General features: G+C 42.1%; 1 protein-coding gene across 1 annotated transcript; it reads right to left on the bottom strand.

The window, feature by feature from the left end:
• Nucleotides 1-12917: 12917 nt before the first annotated feature.
• Nucleotides 12918-21740, bottom strand: LOC139382919 (Ras association domain family member 9). The gene is made up of 2 exons (XM_071127192.1): nt 21526-21740; nt 12918-14882 (listed from the first exon to the last, which is right to left on the bottom strand). The coding sequence occupies exons 1-2, from the start codon at nt 21570-21572 to the stop codon at nt 13544-13546; spliced, it is 1386 nt and encodes a 461-aa protein (XP_070983293.1). The 5' UTR covers nt 21573-21740; the 3' UTR covers nt 12918-13543.
• Between the last annotated feature and the right edge of the window lie 349 nt (nt 21741-22089).

The following is a 22089-nucleotide window of genomic DNA, read 5'->3' as shown; positions in this document are numbered from 1 at the left end:
ACACGCTTTTTCAGTTCTGCCCACAAATTTTCTATAGGATTGAGGTCAGGGCTTTGTGATGGCCACTCTGTCATTAAGCCATTTTGCCACATCTTTGGAAGTATGCTTGGGCCCATTGTCCGTTTCGATGACCCATTTGCGACCAAGCTTTAACTTCCTGACTGATGTCTTGAGTTGTTGCTTCAATATATCCACATACTTTTCCTCTCTCATGATGCCATCTATGTTGTGAAGTGCACTAGTCCCTCCTGCAGCAAAGCACCCCCACAACATGATGCTTCCACCCCCGTGCTTCACGGTTGGGATGGTGTTCTTCGTCTTGCAAGCGTCCCCCTTCTTCCTCGAAACATAACGATGGTCATTATGGCCAAACAGTTCTATTACAGTTTCGTCAGACCAGAGGACATTTCTCCAAAAAGTATGATCTTTGTCCCCATGTGCAGTTGCAAACCGTAGTCTGTTTTTTTTTATGGTGGTTTAGGAGCAGTGGCTTCTACCTTGCTGAGCGGCCTTTCAGGTTATGTCGATATAGGACTCATTTTACTGTAGATATAGATACTTTTGTCCCTGTTTACTCCAGTATCTTCACAAGGTCCTTTGATGTTGTTCTGGGATTGATTTGCACTTTTTGCACCGAGGTACGTTCATCTCTAGGAGACCTAACGAGTCTCCTTCCTGAGCGGTATGACGGCTGCATGGTCCCATGGTGTTTATACTTGCGTACTATTGTTTGTACAGATGAACGTGGTAACTTGATACGTTTGGAAATTGCTCCCAAGGATGAACCAAACTTGTGGAGGTCTACAATTATTTTCTGAGGTCTTGGATGATTTCTTTTGATTTTCCCATGATGTCAAGCAAAGAGGAACTGAGTTTGACTCAAATTATGTCAATTAGCCTATCAGAAGCTCCTAAAGCCATGACATAATTTTCTGGAATTTTCCAAGCTGTTTAAAGGCACAGTCAACGTAGTGTATGTAAACTTCTGACCCACTGGAATTGTGATACAGTGAATTATAAGTAAAATAATCTGTCTGTAAACAATTGTTGGAAAAATGACATGTGTCATGCACAAAGTAGATGTTCTAACCGATTGCCAAAACTATAGTTTGTTAACAAGACATTTGTGGAGTGGTTGAAAAACGAGTTTTAATGATTCCAACCCAAGTGTATATAAACTTCCGACTTCAACTGTATACATGACTGTTAATAAGGAAAGATTGAGAATGTCTCAAGGTACAGTACATGTCACTGAAATGGAGGCAAACTCACACTTGTACACGCTAACGTCATTGGAAAATTAAGTTAACAAAAACGGTCCGTCATTGAAACGCAAGCAAACGCGCTATTGAAACACACTAACACACATATGTCATCATACTTTAGTAATATATCTTCCATTCTGAAGAGTCTCTACTCTTGTGGTAACTTCCCTCCCTTTGTGACAAACCACCCAAACCACCCTTTCACATAATAGGGGTCATGGCTCAGGCACTGATAAGCTGTAATAGAAAAACACACAGCTGCTTCTGTAAAAACACGCCTAATCAGAACCTGTCTACCATAAAATTAGAGCGGGGATGGAGGGATCCCCAGAAGATCTGCCTGAAGAGAGGAGAAGGGTGTAGGTTGTTGGCCCCTATGATGTGTGGAGAGGTGGCAAAGCTACTTGTTCCATGTTTACGTAAGTAGCTCATCAGGAAGACACGCCAAAGCAGAGGATCAGAGGAGATGCGAGGAGTAGCTCGTAACTGGTGCCTTCTACCTCCTTAGAGACAGACCAACCAGGTTTCCATCCAACCATTTCATGCAGATAAATTATCTGATGCATAAAAGAAAGGTCAGGACAGGGCCGATGGAAACAGGAAATGTCGGTACAATTTCATAAATGTCGTCAGAGAATTTGTTAATTTGACATGGTGGGATCTTTTTGTGTCTGTAAAATGAATTATGCAAGAAATGGCAGTGGAAATGCCTTATATTGATATTCATGTAATCACCATCATATGGACGTAAACCTGAAGTCACGCGATGATATATTTCGTTGTAGGCCTACCGCCACCATGTGTAAAAGCATTAACAGTTCATAAGTAGATGAAACAAGTTAAGATGAATTTCACATGGTGGTCATGCACGTTTCCAGGGTAGGCTGGGGACATGGGTAGGCTGGGGGGTAGGCTGGGGACATGATGTTCGGTGCTTGGCTGCCAATTATGAAATAAACGTATCTTATCCATCCAAATGATTGTCTAGAGAACATATGCCAGAATAGATTGGGCAGTTTTCTATTTATTGCATCAGTTTTTGTGACAAAACCATTGGAAATGACAAAACCGCATTGGAAATGCGATGGAAACCCATTTCACTCGGGAGCCCCCCACCTACCCCAATGCTCTGTTTATAATGACTGGGATGAATGCAGGAGCAGATTTCATGAGCAGGACAAAACACAATTTCTTTGACTGATGACTGACATAAGAGCATGTACGTGATAGGCCTATCTGGCATATGTGATTATTATAGTCATAATGCTTCTTGACAGTGTTTATAAAGTGTATTTTCTTAATCAAATCAAATGTATTTATAAAGCCCTTCTTACATCAGCTGATATCTCAAAGTGCTGTATAGAAACCCAGCCTAAAACCCCAAACAGCAAGCAGCATTGCTTTCTAGGGAGTTTTTCCTAGCCACCATGCTTCTACACCTGCATAGACTCCCTAGAAAGGCCAAAACCTAGGAAGAAACCTAGAGAGGAACCAGGCTATGAGGGATGGCCAGTCCTCTTCTGGCTGTGCCGGGTAGAGATTATAACAGAACATGGCCAAGATGTTCAAATGTTCATAGTTGACCAACAGGGTCAAATAATAATAATCACAGTGGTTGTCGAGGGTGCAACAGGTCAGCCCCCCTGGAGTAAATGTCAGTTGGCTTTTCGTAGCCGATCACATTCAGGGTATCTCTACCGCTCCTGCTGTCTCTAGAGAGTTGAAAACAGCAGATCTGGGACAGGTAGCACCTCCGGTGAACAGGTCAGGGTTCCATAGCCGCAGGCAGAGCAGTTGAAACTGGAGCAGCAGCACGGCCAGGTGGACTGGGGACAGCAAGGAGTCATCAGGCCAGGTAGTCCTGAGGCATGGTCCTTGGGCTCAGGTCCTCAGAGAGAGAGACAGATAGAGAGAGAGAAAGAAAGAAAGAAAGAAAGAAAGAAAGAAAGAAAGAAAGAAAGAAAGAAAGAAAGAAAGAAAGAAAGAAAGAAAGAAAGAAAGAAAGGAGAGAAAGAGAGAGAGAATTAGAGAGAGCATACTTAAATTCACACAGGACACCGGATAAGATAGAAGAAATTTCTCCAGATATAACAGACTGACCCTAGCCCCCCAACACATAAACTAATGCAGCATAATACTGGAGGCTGAGACAGGAGGGGTCGGGAGACACTGTGGCCCCATCCGACGATACCCCGGACAGGGCCAAACAGGCAGGATATAACCCCACCCATTTTGCCAAAACACAACCCCCACACCACTAGAGGGATACCTTCAACCCCCAACTTACCATCCCGAGACAAGGCCGAGTATAGCCCACAGGAAGATCACGTCAGTGATTCAACTCACTCAAGTGACGCACCCCTCCTAGAGACGGCATGGAAGAGCACCAGTAAGCCAGTGACTCAGCCCCTGTAATAGGGTTAGAGGCAGAGAATCCCAGTGGAGAGAGGAGAACTGGCCAGGTAGAGACAGCAAGGGTGGTTCGTTGCTCCAGTGCCTTTCCGTTCACCTACACACTCCTGGGCCAGACTATACTCAATCATAGGACCTACTGAAGAGATGAGTTTTCAATAAAGAATAAGAATTAAAGGTTTGAGTCCGAGTCTGCGTCTCTCACATGGGTAGGCAGACCATTCCATAAAAATAGAGCTCCATAGTAGAAAGCCCTGCCTCCAGCTGTTTGCTTAGGAATTCTAGGGACAATAAGGAGGCCTGCGTCTTGTGTCCGTAGCGTACATGTAGGTATGTACTGCAGGACCAAATCAGCCCTTGCCTTAACAGGAAGCCAGTGTAGAGAGGCTAGCACTGTTCAAATGTTTTGGTTCTAGTCATGATTCTAGCAGCCTGTTTAGCACTAACTGCAGTTTATTTAGTGCTTTATCCAGGTAGGCAGGAAGTAGAGCATTGCAGTAGTCTAACCTAGAAGTGACAAAAGCATGGATACATTTTTCTTCATCATTTTTGAACAGAAAGTTTCTGATTTTTGCAAAGTTACGTAGATGGTAAAAAAGCTGTCCTTGAAACAGTCTTGATATGTTCGTCAAAAGAGAGATCAGGGTCCAGAGTAACGACGAGGTCCTTCACAGTTTTATTTGAGACGATTGTACAACCATCAAGATTAATTGTCAGATTTAACAGAAGATCTCTTTGTTTCTTGGGACCTAGAACAAGCATCTCTGTTTTGTCTGAGTTTAAAAGTAGAACATTTGCAGCCATCCTTATGTCTGAAACACAGGCTTCAAATGAGGGCAATTTTGGGGCTTCACCATGTTTCATCAAAATGTACAGCTGTGTGTCATCCGCATAGCAATGAAAGTTAACATTTATGTTTCCGAATGACATCACCAAGAGGTAAAATATATAGTGAAAACAATAGTGGTCCCAAAACCGAACCTTGAGGAACACCGAAATTTACAGTTGATTTGTCAGAGGACCAACCATCCACAAAATTGATATCTTTCCGACAGATAAGATCTAAACCAGGCCAGAACTTGTCCGTGTAGACCAATTTGGGTTTCCAATCTCTCCAAAATAATGTGGTGATCGATGGTATCAAAAGCAGCACTAAGGTCTAGGAGCATGAGGACAGATGCAGAGCCTCGGTCTGACACCATTAAAAGTTAATTTACCACCTTCACAAGTGCATTCTCAGTGCTATGATGGGGTCTAAAACCAGACTGAAGCGTTTCGTATACATTGTTTGTCTTCAGGAAGGCAGTGAGTTGCTGTGCAACAGCTTTTTCTACAATTTTAGAGAGGAATGGGAGATTCGATATAGGCCGATAGTTTTTTAAATATTTTCTGGGTCAAGGGAGGCTTTATTACTGCCACTATTAGTGAGTTTGGTACACATCCGGTGGATAGACAGCCGTTTATTATGTTCAACATAGGAGGGCCAAGCACAGAAAGCAGCTCTTTCAGTAGTTTAGTTGGAATAGGGTCCAGTATGCAGCTTGAAGGTTTAGAGGCTATGATTATTTTCATCATTGTGTCAAGAGATATAGTCCTAAAACATTTGAGTGTCTCCCTTGATCCTAGGTCCTGGCAGAGTTGTGCAGACTCAGGACAACTGAGCTTTGGAGGAATACACAGATTCAAAGAGGAGTCCGTAATTTTCTTTCTAATGATCATGATCTTTTCCTTAAAGAAGTTCATGAATTTATCACTGCTGAAGTGAAAGCCATCCTCTCTTGGGGAATGCTGCTTTTTAGTTCGCTTTGCGACAGTATCAAAAATGCATGGCTTTTGATGATCCTTGGTTGGGGTCTGAGCAGATTATTTGTTGCGATTGCAAACGTAATAAAATGGTGGTCCGATAGTCCAAGATTATGAGGAAAAACATTAAGATCCACAACATTTATTCCATGGGACAAAACTAGGTCCAGAGTATGACTGTGGCAGTGAGTAGGTCCGGAGACATGTTGGACAAAACCCACTGAGTCGATGATGGCTCCGAAAGCCAAAGTGGGTCTGTGGACTTTTCCATGTGAATATTAAAGTCACCAAAAATGTGATTATTATCTGCCATGACTACAAGGTCAGATAGGAATTCAGGGAACTCGGTGAGGAACGCTGTATATGGCCCAGGAGGCCTGTAAACAGCAGCTATAAAACGTGATTGAGTAGGCTGCATAGATTTCATGACTAGAGGCTCAAAAGATGAAAATGGTGTTAAGTTTTTGTAAATTGAAATTTGTTATCATAAACGATAGCAACACCTCCGCCTTTGCGGGTTGCGCAGGGGATATGGTCACTAGTTTAACCAGGAGGTGAGGCCTCATTTAACACAGTAAATTCATCAGGCTTAAGCCATGTTTCAGTCAGGCAAATCACATCAAGATTATGATCAGTGATTAGTTCATTGACTATAATTGCCTTTGAAGTAAGGGATCTAACATTAAGTAGCCCTATTTTGAGATGTGAAGTATCACAATCTCTTTCAATAATGGCAGGAATGGAGGAGGTCTTTATTCCAGTGAGATTGCTAAGGCGAATGCAGCCATGTTTAGTTTTGCCCAACCTAGGTCGAGGCATAGCCACCGTCTCAATGGGGATAGCTGAGCTGACTACATTGACTGTGCTAGTGGCAGACTCCATTAAGCTGGCAGGCTGACTAACAGCCTGCTGCCTTGCCTGTACCCTATCTCATTGTGGAGCTTGGGTAGTTTGAGCCCTGTCTATGTTCGTAGATAAGATGAGAGTAATAAAAGTAAGTCCAACAGGATGGTCATAATGCTTCATGAGTCATAATGCTTCATGCTTCATAATGTTTCAGTGTCATAAAGTGTATTTTTTGCAAGCTATTTAAAATATAATATGAAAAAATAATGAATTACAACAACAACAAAGGACTTAAGAAACAAACTTTCAAATGAAAGGAAACATTTGAATAAATGTGAAACTTAGCTACAAAACCCCATCATCCTTCTGCTGCACTAGTGGGTTTTAATAGTGATAGTCAGGTGGGTTGTAAGGCAGTGTGTGTGTGTGTGTGTGTGTGGGGGGGGGGGGGGGGGTTGGAAAAGGAATCACATGATTTCTATATGATGTAGAATTCACCAGATGCTCAGACATAGGCCTACCAGAGAAAAACACTCCAGTTGTTCATGCTTGGGGCATCTTGCTGCTTCTCTCTCTTCACACCTCTTTGTTTTTATCCCTCTGTCTGCCTCTCTCGTTTCCTCCATTCCTCTCTCTGCAGTATGCTATTTTATCCTCTCTCGTTTCCTCCATTCCTCTCTCTGCAGTATGCTATTTTATCCTCTCTCGTTTCCTCCATTCCTCTCTCTGCAGTATGCTATTTTACCCTCTCTCGTTTCCTCCATTCCTCTCTCTGCAGTATGCTATTTTATCCTCTCTCGTTTCCTCCATTCCTCTCTCTGCAGTATGCCATTTTACCCTCTATTTTTTCCTCCCTCTTTTTTCTTTCTTTTTTCAATATTTTCCTTTTTCTTACTGAAGGGAGTCACAGTCTCTCTTCCTCTTTTCCTTAATGAAAGGGTAATGGATGGAGGAGAGAGTAGTATCAGAGAAACACCTGTGGCTCTGCAAACAGCCTCTGATTGAACAGCAACACTAATAAGGAGTAAAATAATTAAAGTCTGCGCTAGAATGTGGCCCTGTTTATTTACAGAGTGATTAAAGGCAGGAGGCAGCAAAGATAAAACAGTCTATTTGAAGTGTGTGTGTGTGTGTGTGTGTGTGTGTGTGTGTGTGTGTGTGTGTGTGTGTGTGTGTGTGTGTGTGTGTGTGTGTGTGTGTGTGTGTGTGTGTGTGTGTGTGTGCGTGTGTGTGTGTGTGTGTGTGTGTGTGTGTGTGTGTGCTCTGTTAGCGTGGCAACATGCCAATGACTTGATCAGGACATTCTTACTAAGTAACATGAGAGCAATAAAATCCAAAACCCAAATTAAACTGAAGTCTAAACTAAAATAAATCAGAACATTTAAATCTACTGCCAAAGTTAATCATGTGCTGTATCTTGCACTGGATACCTCTGAGAACTCCTTTCCCAGTCAGCAGACCCCCCCCCCCCCCAAGCAGCCAGACCAACATACAGGCACATGCTGTACAGCACCTCTATTATGAGAGATTCATAATTTACTCTGATAAATCAGTTGCATTTCTCTTCATCAGTTTCTCTGGATGTCTTGCTCCTACCTGATTTACAATGGCTGTTAGTTGGCTCTTTGATCTGAATATCATATGATTTCTAATTGTTGTGGATGGCACCTTGGTTCTGCTTTGATTATTTAGGCAATTATATCTAGCTAGTACAGTGTATATCCAGGACATAGATCTGCTGTGTTCTGACATGCCCACTGCAGTGCCTCAATAAGGGACTAGTAGAGGGGTTTGTGATATCACAGCCATTAAGATAATGCGATGGTAATTTCTGTTCTCATGCCTCTGTTTACACTCATCAATTTACATTTTGTTGGATTAATTTAAACTCAAGAAAGGCAGTTTTCTTGCTCTTCTTGATGTCAGTCTCACATGTTCAGTTGGGTGGGATTATGTGTGTAAAGTAGTAAATAACCTCAGGCTGGTCATGGCTCACATCAACACCATCATCCCAGAATCCCTAGACCCACACCAATTCTCATACCGTCCCAACAGATCCACAAATGATCTCAATCGCATTCCACACTGCCCTTTCCCACCTGGATAAAAGGAACACCTATTTGAGAATGCTGTTCATTGACTACAGCTCAGTGTTCAACACCATAGTACCCACAAAGCTTATCGCTAAGCTAGAGACCCTGGGACTAAACACCTCCCTCTGCAACTGGATTCTGGACTTCCTGACGGGCCGCCCCCATGTGGTAAGGTTAGGTAACATCACATCTGCCATGCTGATCTTCAACACTGGGGCCCCACAGGGGTGCGTGCTTAGTCCCCTCCTGTATTCCCTGTTCACCCACGACTGCGTGGCCAAACACGACTCCAACACCATCATTAAGTTTGCTGACAACACAACAGTGTTGATCACCGACACCGATGAGACAGCCTATAAGGAGGAGGTCAGAGACTGGCAGTGTTGTGCCAGGACAACAACCTCTCCCTCAATGTGATCAAGACAAAGAAGATGATGGGGCGGCAGGGTAGCCTAGTGGTAGCCTAGAAAGTTGGACTAGTAACCGGAAGGTTTCAAGTTCAAATCCCCGAGCTGACAAGGTACAAATCTGTCGTTCTGCTCCTGAACAGGCAGTTAACCCACTCCTAGGCTGTCATTTAAAATAAGAATTTGTTCTTAACTGACTTGCCTAGCTAAATAAAGGTAAAAAATAAAAAATAATAATGATTGTAGACTACAGCAAAAGGTGGGCCGAACAGACCCCCATTTACATCGACAGGGCTGTAGTGGAGTGGGTTGAGAGTGTCCACATCCCCAACAAACAATCATGGTCCAAACACACCAAGAAAGTAATGAAGAGGGCATGACAATGCCTTTTCCCCTTCAGGAGACTGAAAGAATTTGGCATGGGTCCTCAGATCCTCAAAAAGTTCTACAGCTGCACCATCGAGAGCATCCTGACCCGTTGCATCACCGCCTGGTATGGCAACTGCTCGCCATCCAACCATAAGGCTCTACAGAGGGTAGTGTGTACGGCCCAGTGCATCAGGACCTATATACTAGGCGGTGTCAAAGGAAGGCCCAAAAAATGGTCAAAGACTCCAGTCACCCAAGTCATAAACGGATCTCTCTGCTACCACACGGCAAGTGGTACCGGAGCGCCAAGTCTAGGTCCGAAAGGATCCGTAACAGCTTCTACCCCCAAGCTGCTGAACAATTAATCAAATAGCCACCAAGAATATTTACATTGACACCCCCTCCCACCCCGCTTCGTTTTTACACTGCTGCTACTCGCTGTTTATTATCTATACATTATCATTACATCTATATATATACATTATCTATACCCCCTACCTCCATGTACAAATTACCTTGACTAACTTGTACCCCCCCCCGTACATCGGTACTGGTATATGATGCCTCGTTATTGTTATTTAATTGTGTTACTTTTATTTACTTTTTTACTTTTGTTTATTTAGTAAATATTTTCTTAACTCTATTTCTTGAACTGTATTGTTTATTAAGGGCCTGTAAGTAAGCATTTCACGGTAAGGTCAACACCTGTTGTATTCGGCGCATGTGACACATACAATAACAGGACGTGTGTGTTCATGATCACATCAAACTTAGTTGATTAAGGGTGTAGTGTACACAATTCTAGTCTGACAGCCTGTCAAGTCATTGGTATTGTGCCATTTTGTCACTTTCACACACTTAAAATGTGTCCATATCTTTGGCGTCTGATTAGTGTGTTTGTACCCTAAGGGTGATTTTACAATCCCTTGCATACCGTCTTACAAATGTCATATGCCATACAAGGGCCAGTTGTGTTACTACGCTAATGGCTTCAGTATCTCACATGATCTCACATTCAGTATCTCACATGGTCTCACATTCAGTATCTCACATGATCTCACATTCAGTTTCTCACATGATCTCACATTCAGTATCTCACATGATCTCACATTCAGTTTCTCACATGATCTCACATTCAGTATCTCACATGATCTCACGTTCAGTTTCTCACATGATCTCACATTCAGTTTATCACATGATCTCACATTCAGTTTCTCACATGATCTCACATTCAGTATCTCACATGATCTCACATTCAGTTTCTCACATGATCTCACATTCAGTTTCTCACATGATCTCACATTCAGTATCTCACATGATCTCACATTCAGTTTCTCACATGATCTCACATTCAGTATCTCACATGATCTCACGTTCAGTTTCTCACATGATCTCACGTTCAGTATCTCACATATTATCTCACATTCAGTATCTCACATGATCTCACATTCAGTATCTCACATGATCTCATATTCAGTATCTCACATTATCTCATATTCAGTATCTCACATGATCTCACATTCAGTATCTCACATGATCTCACATACAGTTTCTCACATTATCTCACATTCAGTATCTCACATGATCTCACATACAGTTTCTCACATTATCTCACATACAGTTTCTCACATTATCTCACATACAGTTTCTCACATGATCTCACATACAGTTTCTCACATTATCTCACATTCAGTATCTCACAAAACAAAACCTTAATACTGCTGTTTATCCAGACATCAACCCCATTGCAGACAGCAATGGATCAACATAATCCTTTTTACCACGAAATGAAATATTTTAAATTTACAGAACTCTGAGAGGCATAAAGCAGTTCAATTAACAAGCAATTATCAACTTCAAAATGAGAAGAAAATTGGATTGCTGACAAATCATTTGGAGTTTTGGTTTGGGTTTTTTCAAAAGCCTCAGCTTTTATGCCTCTGCCTAATGCTGGAATCAAATAATTAATATGAAACTTTCTATGATCTTGTTATTTCTGTTTTTGTCAATGACAGAGTTGAGTTCATTGTTTGATCCCTGTGATCAGAACGTTCAAGGACCACTGAAAATAGTTAAGTTCTTTTAAAACAACTTAGCACTGACAGCATGAGAAAATTAACACATTTGAATCAATGAATGTGTCATGTGTCATGTGTCATGTGTCATGTGTCATGTGTCATGTGTCATGTCGCATTATGTATTCAATATAATTTGAGCAATTGCCTCAATATTATATTCCTTCTTTTGAGATACAAATATTACATAGACATTTGATAGTTTCTAGTTAGATACGTCCATTGTTTGCTACTAATGCTTGGTATAAAAAGAGTGCAAGAGGTCCTTACTAGTCATAATACATTGATAATTAAATGAAACCATTCTCAGTGGTGTAAAATGGACTGGGGTGCAGTAGAAGGTGATAATTGTAAGTTAGGTTGTGTGGTGTTTCACTCTCTGTGAATAGAGAATATGTGCTAGGCTTTATCAAAAACATTAGTGTTCTACAGTGCAGATATAGTCGTTCTTAAAACTTTTCAAGCAATAAAATCAGTATTTGGAAATTAATAAAGAGCAATCGAGTCATTTCAGACACCTCTCTCATGAACAGGGCACCAGAAACTTTCAAGACTGCACATACATGTACATCTCAGTATGTTTAGTTTGTAACTCAGCCATTACTGTCTTTAGCATCGTTCCCAACCCAAGACCATCCTAATCCACAAATAACTGTTTGTCCAAACTGGCCTGTAGTAATTGCTAACGCTGAGGTTGCCACAACAGGAAGAAAAAAATACTGCAGTACTGTAATCGTCATTTTGCGAGGCTTTTATCTCCTGCTGATCTGATGTAGACAGGTAAACTCATTGGACCCAGTCTAACTCCTGACTCTTTGCTTCTCCCCTCTGGAATATTAGCCAGTAATGTGCAGCGAAAAATACACTTTGAGAACTTTTTCATTATTTTAAGAACAAGCTGATGTGCCCTGTTGGCTTCTTTTCATCATTGGCCCTTGTGCTTGCCAAGGGCATCTGAAATATCCAAAATAAGCAAAATATGTACTAATGTACTATCTGCCAACATCCGCCAGGGTGTTGAAAAAAGTAAGTGGAAAATTATGTAAATGTTGTGTTTGCTGTGAACTATCCCTTTAATGGTTAATACAGAGGGTCGGGGAAAGTAATCAGCGCAAAGCTTGTTACCAAATCACAGAAATGGAGTGCACCCACATTACATTAACTAGTCGTTCATAAGAACAATAGATACAGTAGCTAACAATGTGACCTCATATTATGTTGTGCAATATCATAACCAACATCTTAAAGATGTGGGATCTCTATAGACATCAGAAAATACATTCAGAGGTATCTGATTTTCATCCAATTTGGGCTAAACAGCCTGCTTAAAGCACTCCACCCCTTGTTCATTCGAGTCGGGCAAGGCACCAGTGACAGGGCCTTCCACATTGTAATGTTCAGTCTCTTTCATGATTGCCAGAGCTACTTAGAGGCTTAGAGAGGGGGGAGAAGCAGGCAATTAGTGTGTGAAATAGATATCCCCTGCTTTTCCACCACCAGCCCTGGTTTGCCCAGAATACACTATGTTACCTATGTCAGCAATACCTTGATAAGAAAAGACTGCTCGCTTTAGTTCGTGCTTACCTAGCGAGCATCTCCAGCGGAATCGATGGAATTCCTAATGGAGTTTCAGAGAAATGTTAAGAATTGTTAAGAAACATGCCTTTATTGTTGCAGTAAAGAATGTACATTTATATATATATATATTTTTTTTTTAGCTTAAATGGCTTTCATTTTACATGAATGATAGTGACTACCTGCACACATATTGAAAAATGTAGAGTTTGGCTTCATATGCTTTTGGAAAGTATATAAACATAGTCTAAAAATAGTCTAATGCTCCAAAACAAGAACACAAATAAATATAGTTTTCTCTTACATCTCATTGTTCTTTTGTCATTTTGATGAATCTCTGTGACATTATATCTTATAGCTTATGAAGAAAATATGAACAGGTAATGAATGGTTTACAGTTTGTAACAAAAGCAGACCGGTAAAATTCTACATCTACAAAGGTCTGCTGAATGTTTTAATATAAAACAATCATTTTATGTTTTGTGTTTTGGTCAATCTATTAATACTTAATGAAGTGTCATGCAATGGGCACGTCAAAAGTAGGAATAGTAAGAAAATACTATTATCATTTGAAGTAGCAACTGTGTCAGTGTAGTAACTCAATGATTAATACAGTATCAAATTAGTCCGCCAGGCAAATAGTGCATATAGCGGGATTGTGTATTGCCTTCTGAGGGGAATCCAGAGAGGCAGACATCTCAGACATCAGTGTCCAGCGGTGGCAGGATCATGTCCAGACAAGGAGACAGTGAGTCCTGACTGTGTGTGGAGCTGATCCCTGTGTCTGAGTCTGTGTCTGTAACATCTGTAGGGGACAGGCTGTGTTTCAGTCTCACTGCCTGTGGAACAATGCATGGGTCCGGGCATTTCATAGTCCCGAGCCTGGGCGTTTCCTGCACGCTGTCCCCCACCTGCAGTGTGCTCAGCTGGGAAGCCAGCTGCCAGCAATCCTGGTCCTTGGAGAACAGTGTGGATTCATAGCCCTTCAGCTCCTTCTCCAGCTGGGCCGTTTGGATGTGAAGGGACACGCCGGTGCGCAGACTAAGCCTCAGTTCGGCTTGCAGTCTCTCCAGTTCTGCCGCTTCCCAGGACAGGTCTGGGTCAGAAGTTACTCCTGCCGCTGCCCCCTGTAACTGAGTATCCTTGTCGGGGACCTCCGGCAACATTAACATGGCCCTCGTCAGCTCTACGTCGATGTCCTGGGACAGTTGGGCTATAAGCTCCTCGTGCCTGAGCAGCTGCATCTCCAACTGGGCCACACTGTCACTAGTATACACGCACTCCTGCAGCAGCTCCTGCTCTGAAACCCCTGGCTGGCTGTCCAGGTTCTGGTTGTGGCTGTGGGGGAAGGAGATCGGGGAGAGTGAGGAGAATCCCTCATGGAGAAGCTCTGTATCCTGTTGTCCTCCCTGCAGCTCCATCTCGAAGCGTTCCATCTCACAGTCCAGCTCCCTCATCCTCTGGATCTGATGCCGGATGGTGTGGTCCTGTTGGATAAGCAGCTGAACCATCCTGTCTATCTCCTCGCTGCCCGGAGAAGATCCCACTACCCTCTTCTCCTTGTGGATCTTCTCCAGCTTCCTGAAGGCCTTCTTCACCATCCGTTTCTGCCTCTCCACTGGCAGTGACTGAGAGTACTGGGCCGGGCCTTGCTCCCATCTCTTAGCCCCCTTAGCCCCCTTTAATTTGGCCCCCTTCTTGCAGCCTGCTTGGGGTACAAAATCGCTGGCCTTGACCAGGGTGAACTGGATGAACGGTCGCTGGTCTCCCCAGGCATTCCATAGCCTGAGGATGCGGGTTAATGGGGGCAGAGCCCTCTCAAAGCTTTTCCAGCGCTCTAGCAGGCAGAAGTCTTTAGGGTCGCCATGCAGAATTTTCTTGTTCTCAGGGATGGTCTTGTGGTCGTCCAGCAAGGCCTGCACTATGTCAGCACACGTTGTGTGTTTGGTGACACCACACACCACCTTCTCCTCATCACACACAGACACCTGGATCTCCTTTCCTAGCACAGTTTCCTTGTCATCTTTGTCCTTCGCTCTAGGAAAAAGACAAATACAAAACGTAAGAATTTGGGTGTTTGAATAGTCAACAGGTTCTGATATGTTAAGACTTGGTTATACTGTATGTGTTAGACATCAATGGGTATAATTGAAATAACCGTTGAACAGCATGAAATGTCCCAGAATGTAATGATGTGCAATTATGGATAAACCTAGTTTTGACGTGTCATTTCATTAGCCTAATAGCTTTGGGAAAAAGCACATCCTATGGTTGGTTGGTGGTCATCAAGGCAGTCGATGAGCAGAAAATGTAGTCACTCAATTTGCTCAGCACTCCGATTCTGATTCTATTAAATAGTTACTCATCCTCTTACTCATCAGACATGATCACTTTATGATTCCGTTCTGAGCTATTTCACTCCAAAGCCCTCATTATCTTTTTGTCTGGACCATAAAACCTGAGAAAAAAATCGCCTCCAAAATAGGCTTTTGATTATGTCCCTTATCTAACTCAATGTTTCATTCCTTTGTCTCCTTTCCATGATGGGAAAACCCCATAGCCATGGGCAGTTCAGATCAAAAGAGGCAGTGCAGCGCAGATACCAACCCAATTAATCACATTAAGCAATAATCAAACGTAATGTCCAGATAGCGTTTTGTGACATGGCAATTTTGTTGCAGTACAAGGCACTGAACTTTGTAATGTTTAATACATGGTAATGTTAACATCGGATGTCTTCAGTAGCTCAACAGTAGTTGACTGACTAATATTTTTCAGGCTAATGTCCCTAGAATCTAATTTAATATCTCATATAAGAACATCTAAATAAGTCCTGTAACTGCATCCTATGTCCAAAGGCCAGATACTGCAACATTCCAGAACCAAAGTATCCATATCATTCTTATTGTATGTACTCATTATTTAACTCCATCAGATCATAGATCATACCACACACGGTTTTGGTTAGGTGTCTGATATGGTTAGTCTGGTCCTAGTCTTGGTATCTGGTACTGACTCCATTGTCTGACTGTTGGATAAAAGGGTATCTTAGTCTATATCTGTTCTGTTTGTCTGTGGAGAGATAACCTTCTCTGACCCCAAGATCCAGGTTGGGCTAACATCAAGCTCTTCAGGCATCCTGGAGGCAATGTCAATCATCTCTCTACCAGGCACGAACAAAGTTTCAGAGTGGCCCCTGGATGACATAGTAGTGACACAGTAGTTACCTGTTCAGAACGACAGACGCTCACACGTATCTGACGCACATGTCTACTGTACAGTCAGTGATGGGAGAAATATACAATAAACGACCTCATTCAAAAAGAGTTCAATGGAAAAACCAATCCCCGCTAGCTTAGCTCCTCGTGAAGTGTTGGGTTTAGCTGATATACAGTGCGATATCACCACGTAGTGTTACGGTTTCCAACGGGCATAAAAACACACAGGTGGAGCATTGTGTAAACTCTGAGCTGAACGAGGCCTGAGGAATGCGATATGTATGCAACAATGCAATAGGCTAGTTAATGGTTATGGAGACCCTTGGAGATGAAAAGGGAATGCAAATACCTGAGCTATGCAGAGAGAGGGAAAACAATCTCCTCGACACGCCTCCAGCATTCACAGACAATCACCATGACGACTTTGACCTAACCATTCCTCCACCTCTTCCCTTGGAAACCCAAGGAGCACTCAATAACTTGAGAAATTGGAGACTCTCTTCTGTCTCTCGAGATGTAAAGACTGCCTTCTCCTTTCTCAGTGAGGAGAACAGTAGAGTATGGTAGATATAGTACTGTACACTCCCATGGAGGCTTTTCCCCCAAAATTAACTGAAAAAAAATAAAAAATTTAAACACAGAAAAGTTGCATAGACACATGTGAAAACAAGCATGCATTCACGCATACACACATACAATTAGTGTTATGGTGGGCCAGCTGACCTAAACCCTCAGCTGTGCAGGAAGTCACAGGAAGGCACAACATTAGAGGAAGGGAAGCACCTGTGTTTGTCCTGCAGGGCCACAATCAGTGGAACAACGGCAACATCCTGCTACTTCCTGACAGAATGCTAGTCTATGGACAGGGAGGAGGAAAACATGAATTCCATAACTAGAGCTGTGTAAATATAGAACATGAGGTGCACACCTAATGTAACGTGAGCAAGGAATATGGGTATATTGTGTGAGTATGTCTCTATGGATGTCATATTAACAGTGAGCTGTGCTGGGAATTGTTCCCATCCGATACTGATACATATTCACATCATGGTTAGTGGCATAGTTAACTGGCCCTTTTCTTACGTTTGAGACAGCACCCGAAGCAGAGACCTGTGTCAAAACGTGTTCTCTCTCAGTGAGGAGAAGAGGAGGGTACAACTTGCTCTCTCTCACTCTGAGGACAACCATGTTTACACTTAACTGGTGATAAGATAACAGTGAAGTCGGTGCCAAAACAGTAGACATACACACTGTGTAACACTGGGAACTGTTTGTCTCCTCTCCTCTCGAGCCAAATCCCTGCCTGGACAAATACAAAGTCTGCCTGGGCCAATGGGCTGATTTAATCAAAGCCAATACATTCATGAGGGCTGTGAACTGGTGTGTCACTTCATATGCATAGCTGGGGAATATGTTATGGTTTGGGGCAGGAACGTATGTGGGCGCCCTTACAGGTCTACATTGATAAACTTATATACAGTGCTTCATGACAGAAATGTACATGAATGTGCTGATGAACTTGAGCGTGCCAATCGTAAAAAAAAAAAACGTAATACAAACTACACACAGTCAAACACTACATACATGTAGGTTTTATATCCTACTTTATGTCATTGCTAATGTCAAATCTGTGTCATTCAATAATTCCTCATTTAATAGGGAGCTAAATGCTGAGTAATCTACAGAAACCTGAGAAAGCACACTTGACCCCTGAGTAGAAGTACATAAAGGCCTGATGTGGAGGAGAAACTCTATTCTATTAAACTACCAGGTGATATGCAGTGTGTATGTTTCTGTGATCTACGTTGGAACACCACAGCATTCATAGTTCACATTGCTAGAGCACTTCTTGTTCCCTAAGACATATCATAAAAGTCATTTAATATAGTAAAGACGATCTCATCAATTTAAAAACCACCCATGGCAAATTTACACTGAAGAATCAAATGCATTTTCTTTAAAGTTTGAACAAGTCCCAACAAGTGAGACCAAATTATTAGCGCTACTCTATGTCACAACGTGTTGACTGAGTGACACTATCAACTAGACAAACAGGGAAACATGGATCTATTGATATTCTGTGACAGTTGCCCATCTGTGATACAATGAACGTAAACATTTGTTGAGCTGTTGTTACCAAGACTAGTTTGAGTCTGAAGTGACTACACTAGATTACAATATATCGGTGGAGACTGTTGGAAGGAGCTATATTGGAGGAAGGGCTAATATTAATCGCTGGAATGGAATAAATGGAACGGTTATGTTGCTTTACATCCATGTTCAAAGAACATAGAAAAAGTAACAGAGCCTGAAGTGCAAGACAGGAACGGTTCTTGAAAGAGTCGTAATAGAGTGAATGCACCAGACGATTTCATATCTAAATCCTTCTAAAGATACTAGAAACCATCATCATCTTTCATATCTAATCCAAGCCCATCCATTCAATGAAATAAGGCCCAAAGAAAATGGGAGCGAATACTGTACTGTACAGTAAGTGGGGTTAATCCTGTCTGTGCAAAGCCATGTCCCACAAGCGGTTTCCCGAACACAAATAACTACGTGGAGGGTACTATCATGTGACGAAACAGGAGGAGACTAGGTCCTCTGTGTTCCAAATGGCACCCTAGGGGATGCCTCACAAATGGCAGCCTACCCTATTGGCCCTGGTCAAAAGTAGTGCACTAAATAGGGAATAGGTTGCCATTTGGGATGCAGGCTGGAGAGGCACACAGTTTTCGGCTCTTATCTTAAGAGGATGAGGGATTTGGAAGGAAATAACATCACTTCTCTATCTGGGTTCGTTGATCTCTAGGATGACTCCCAGTCAGATAGGCATCTGGGAGAAAAGACAAAATAATCTACGCCCTTACCCTATTCTCGTCTCTCCCGGGCCGGTGCAGCACTGGAGAAGAGTCCTTACTGTATCATTTGGTTGTGAAGAGAAGTGGCATCCACTTTTAAATGAAAGTATGTTGTTTTCTGATCGTTTCAATGGGGTCAAATCAGAATTGTCTGACTCTCAGGGTAAATTGTTTTGATCCAGCTGAACATAACCATGATTCCTGTCTATCTACATCAGGGGTGTCAAACTCATTCCATGGAGAGCCAATTGTCTGCTGGTTTTTGGTTTCTTCTTTAAATTTGTGACCAATTAAGACCTAGACAACCAGGTTAGGGGAGTTCCTTACCTAATCAGTGACCTTAATTCATCAATACATTTTCAAGGCAGGAGCAAAAACCTGCAGACATTCGTTCCTCCGTGGAATGAGTTTGACACGTGATCTACATATTCTAACATGCTTCAATGGGTCAAATTTTAATTGCCTTGACCTCCAGGGTAAATTAATTTGATCCAGCTGAATATAACCAAGCTTCGTGTCTATCTACACATTCTGACATCGAATAGAACTACAGTATATCATGCTGAATATTTTTTTCCCCTTTAGCATATATCTAAGCCAATCTTTAGGAATGAATCCAACTTGGTGTATCTCCTTGCTTCACAACTTAAATTGACATATCTAGAGATCTGAAAACGTGAGATAATTATAGTTGGCCAAGCTGCTGGGTAATTACTACACAACATGAAAAAAATTACATATCTACTGAGGCAACTTGAGCTGAGACTGTTTGAAGTCATCAAAGACAGTCGGACTAGACAGATACATACTTCACTTGTCGTCAGCTGTGTGTGCAATGAAAATACATTAGTGTCAGACTGGTGCCACTGCCACAATCAGGGTTAGCGATGAATGCCTGAAGAAATGTGTAAAACATACTCTCAAACTTAAGAGTGTCAGCAAAGTTCATTCAGCCAAACAAAAGCAATTTATTTATTTTTCTCTATAAAAAATGTTTTAAAATACTGGAGTAGATTGGAGCTGTTCCAACAACAAGTATCTTTCCTACATCCTAGATGTGGACTAGCCTAAAGCATGACCACATGCAACATGTCCATTAAGCAGGGAGGCATTAGATGGTGGTTTTAGATTAACCACATCAAATGCTTGCATTTTAGGTATCTTAACAACGAAACAATGATTTATTTGACACATCATCGCTCGCGGCTAAACAACAAATACATTTTTTAATACCTTTCAATGTACAGTGGTCTAGCCTATCTGGGACCATGAAACATCAAAAAAGGAACCGAGCCACTTAAGGAAATTGCTCAAGCAAATTATACAAGTGTCGATGACAGGATACCTCTAAACTTGAACCAGGAATGCTCTCTCCCACTAAACAGTCTCTCAGGTAGAAACGCTTCATGAAAAACTATCTTAGGTTTAATTACAGATTAGTCTGCATCTTAAGAGCAGGTCAACTCTTATTAGATTCCATATGATACGTCTTTCTGTCTGGCCTAACTCCACATCAAAGTCTACATGGATATTTTGCGAGAATTTTTTTGAAATGATCATATAATTTTTATGCAATTCCATGTCAGACTAAACAGGTGTTGACATTTTGTGAACATTTTCTCCAGTGTTATATGAACCCTAGTAATAGCTGATGTGACATGGCCTTGAGTGTCAAAACAAACCTAGGCAAGGGTTTACAATGTGGTGGCGTTGGTATTATTCATGCCCTGAAATGTATGTGTTCTCATGTTATTACCATGTTATGACCACTCAAAAGTGACTACTGTCATGATTAGTCTGACTGACTGGAGTCTGCTCACAGTCATCTGTTCATCTGCAGTGTCTAGAGTTGGTCTGAGGATTGACTTAGACATATTGACAGCCACACTTTCCCATCACCACACATGCAATACACACACGCACACACACACCCGCACGCGCACGCACGCACACATACACACACACACACACACACGCACGCACGCACACACACACACACACACACACACACACACACACACCCGCACGCGCACGCACGCACACACACACACACACACACACACACACACACACACACACACACACACACACACCCGCACGCGCACGCACGCACGCACACACACACACACACACACGCACACACACACACACACACACACACACCCGCACGCGCACGCACGCACACACACACACACACAGTCTACTTACAACATTAAAATGGCCATTTCACCTGCTTACAAAACAAAAAACTCCCACAATTTCAACAACAAAAAAAGGCACCATTTACCTTCACTGAGCAGGAGAACATTCTAAATGCAAAAGAGTTACAGTATATCATAGTCTGGAGGAGATGCAAAAATAGCCTATGCTGTTTTCTCTCACATCAATAGACTCGGAAATGAGAGGTGAATTGTTGAACAGCCACATTGGTGGTATTTTTGGTCAGATGGATAAAACAATTATGTACTAAAATAAGTTATATTTAGTACCCGGCAGGGGAGCATAAATTCCCTCCTCCACATGTTAAATGTGCCTCATATACAGTATTCTACAGTTCTGAATGCAACAGGTGAGAACTAAAAAATACATCTTTAAAATTACCTGTTTTTCAAACGCGCTTTCAGAAAGTTCTTCCCGAATGGAGCCATAGCAAGCCGCTCAACTGAAACACAATTATCCAAAATGCTGCCAAAATGGGTTACAGCCACTGCATTGCAGGACGTCCGTGACTTTTTCACAAACTGGTGTAGGTTTGTCACTCACCAAAAAGTTGAACACTGTCCCAAATCGGAACGCTTGTCATAGCGCACTTCAGTGAGAGGCCGCCCCATCGTAAAACTGAGGGTGGCGTTTATCCAAAAATGGAGGCGTAAATCTCATCCGCAATTATTCTGCGCGTTCAAAACTGTTCTTTATAATGACCAACACATCAAAGCATACATTTGCCGTTTTAAAAGAGGACAGGACAGAAGCCAATATAATTTGTTTTTTTTTTGGGGGGGGGGCAACTTTCTTTGATATACAGTGGGAATATCGATATTCACATTTCTGTTAGAGAGAGCAAATCATTCATGCGTTCATGTTTTTCATATATGGACTACTTCATCTCTGTGTTCACTTGAGAATAGTCGTGTTAGTTAATGGTTTCCCACAATCCAGTAATTT

This window comes from Oncorhynchus clarkii, chromosome 2 (assembly GCF_045791955.1).
Source record: "Oncorhynchus clarkii lewisi isolate Uvic-CL-2024 chromosome 2, UVic_Ocla_1.0, whole genome shotgun sequence".
Taxonomy (NCBI): Eukaryota; Metazoa; Chordata; class Actinopteri; order Salmoniformes; family Salmonidae; genus Oncorhynchus; species Oncorhynchus clarkii.
The sequence above is the reverse complement of the archived record's forward strand: the minus strand, read 5'-3'. Positions and strand labels throughout refer to the sequence as shown.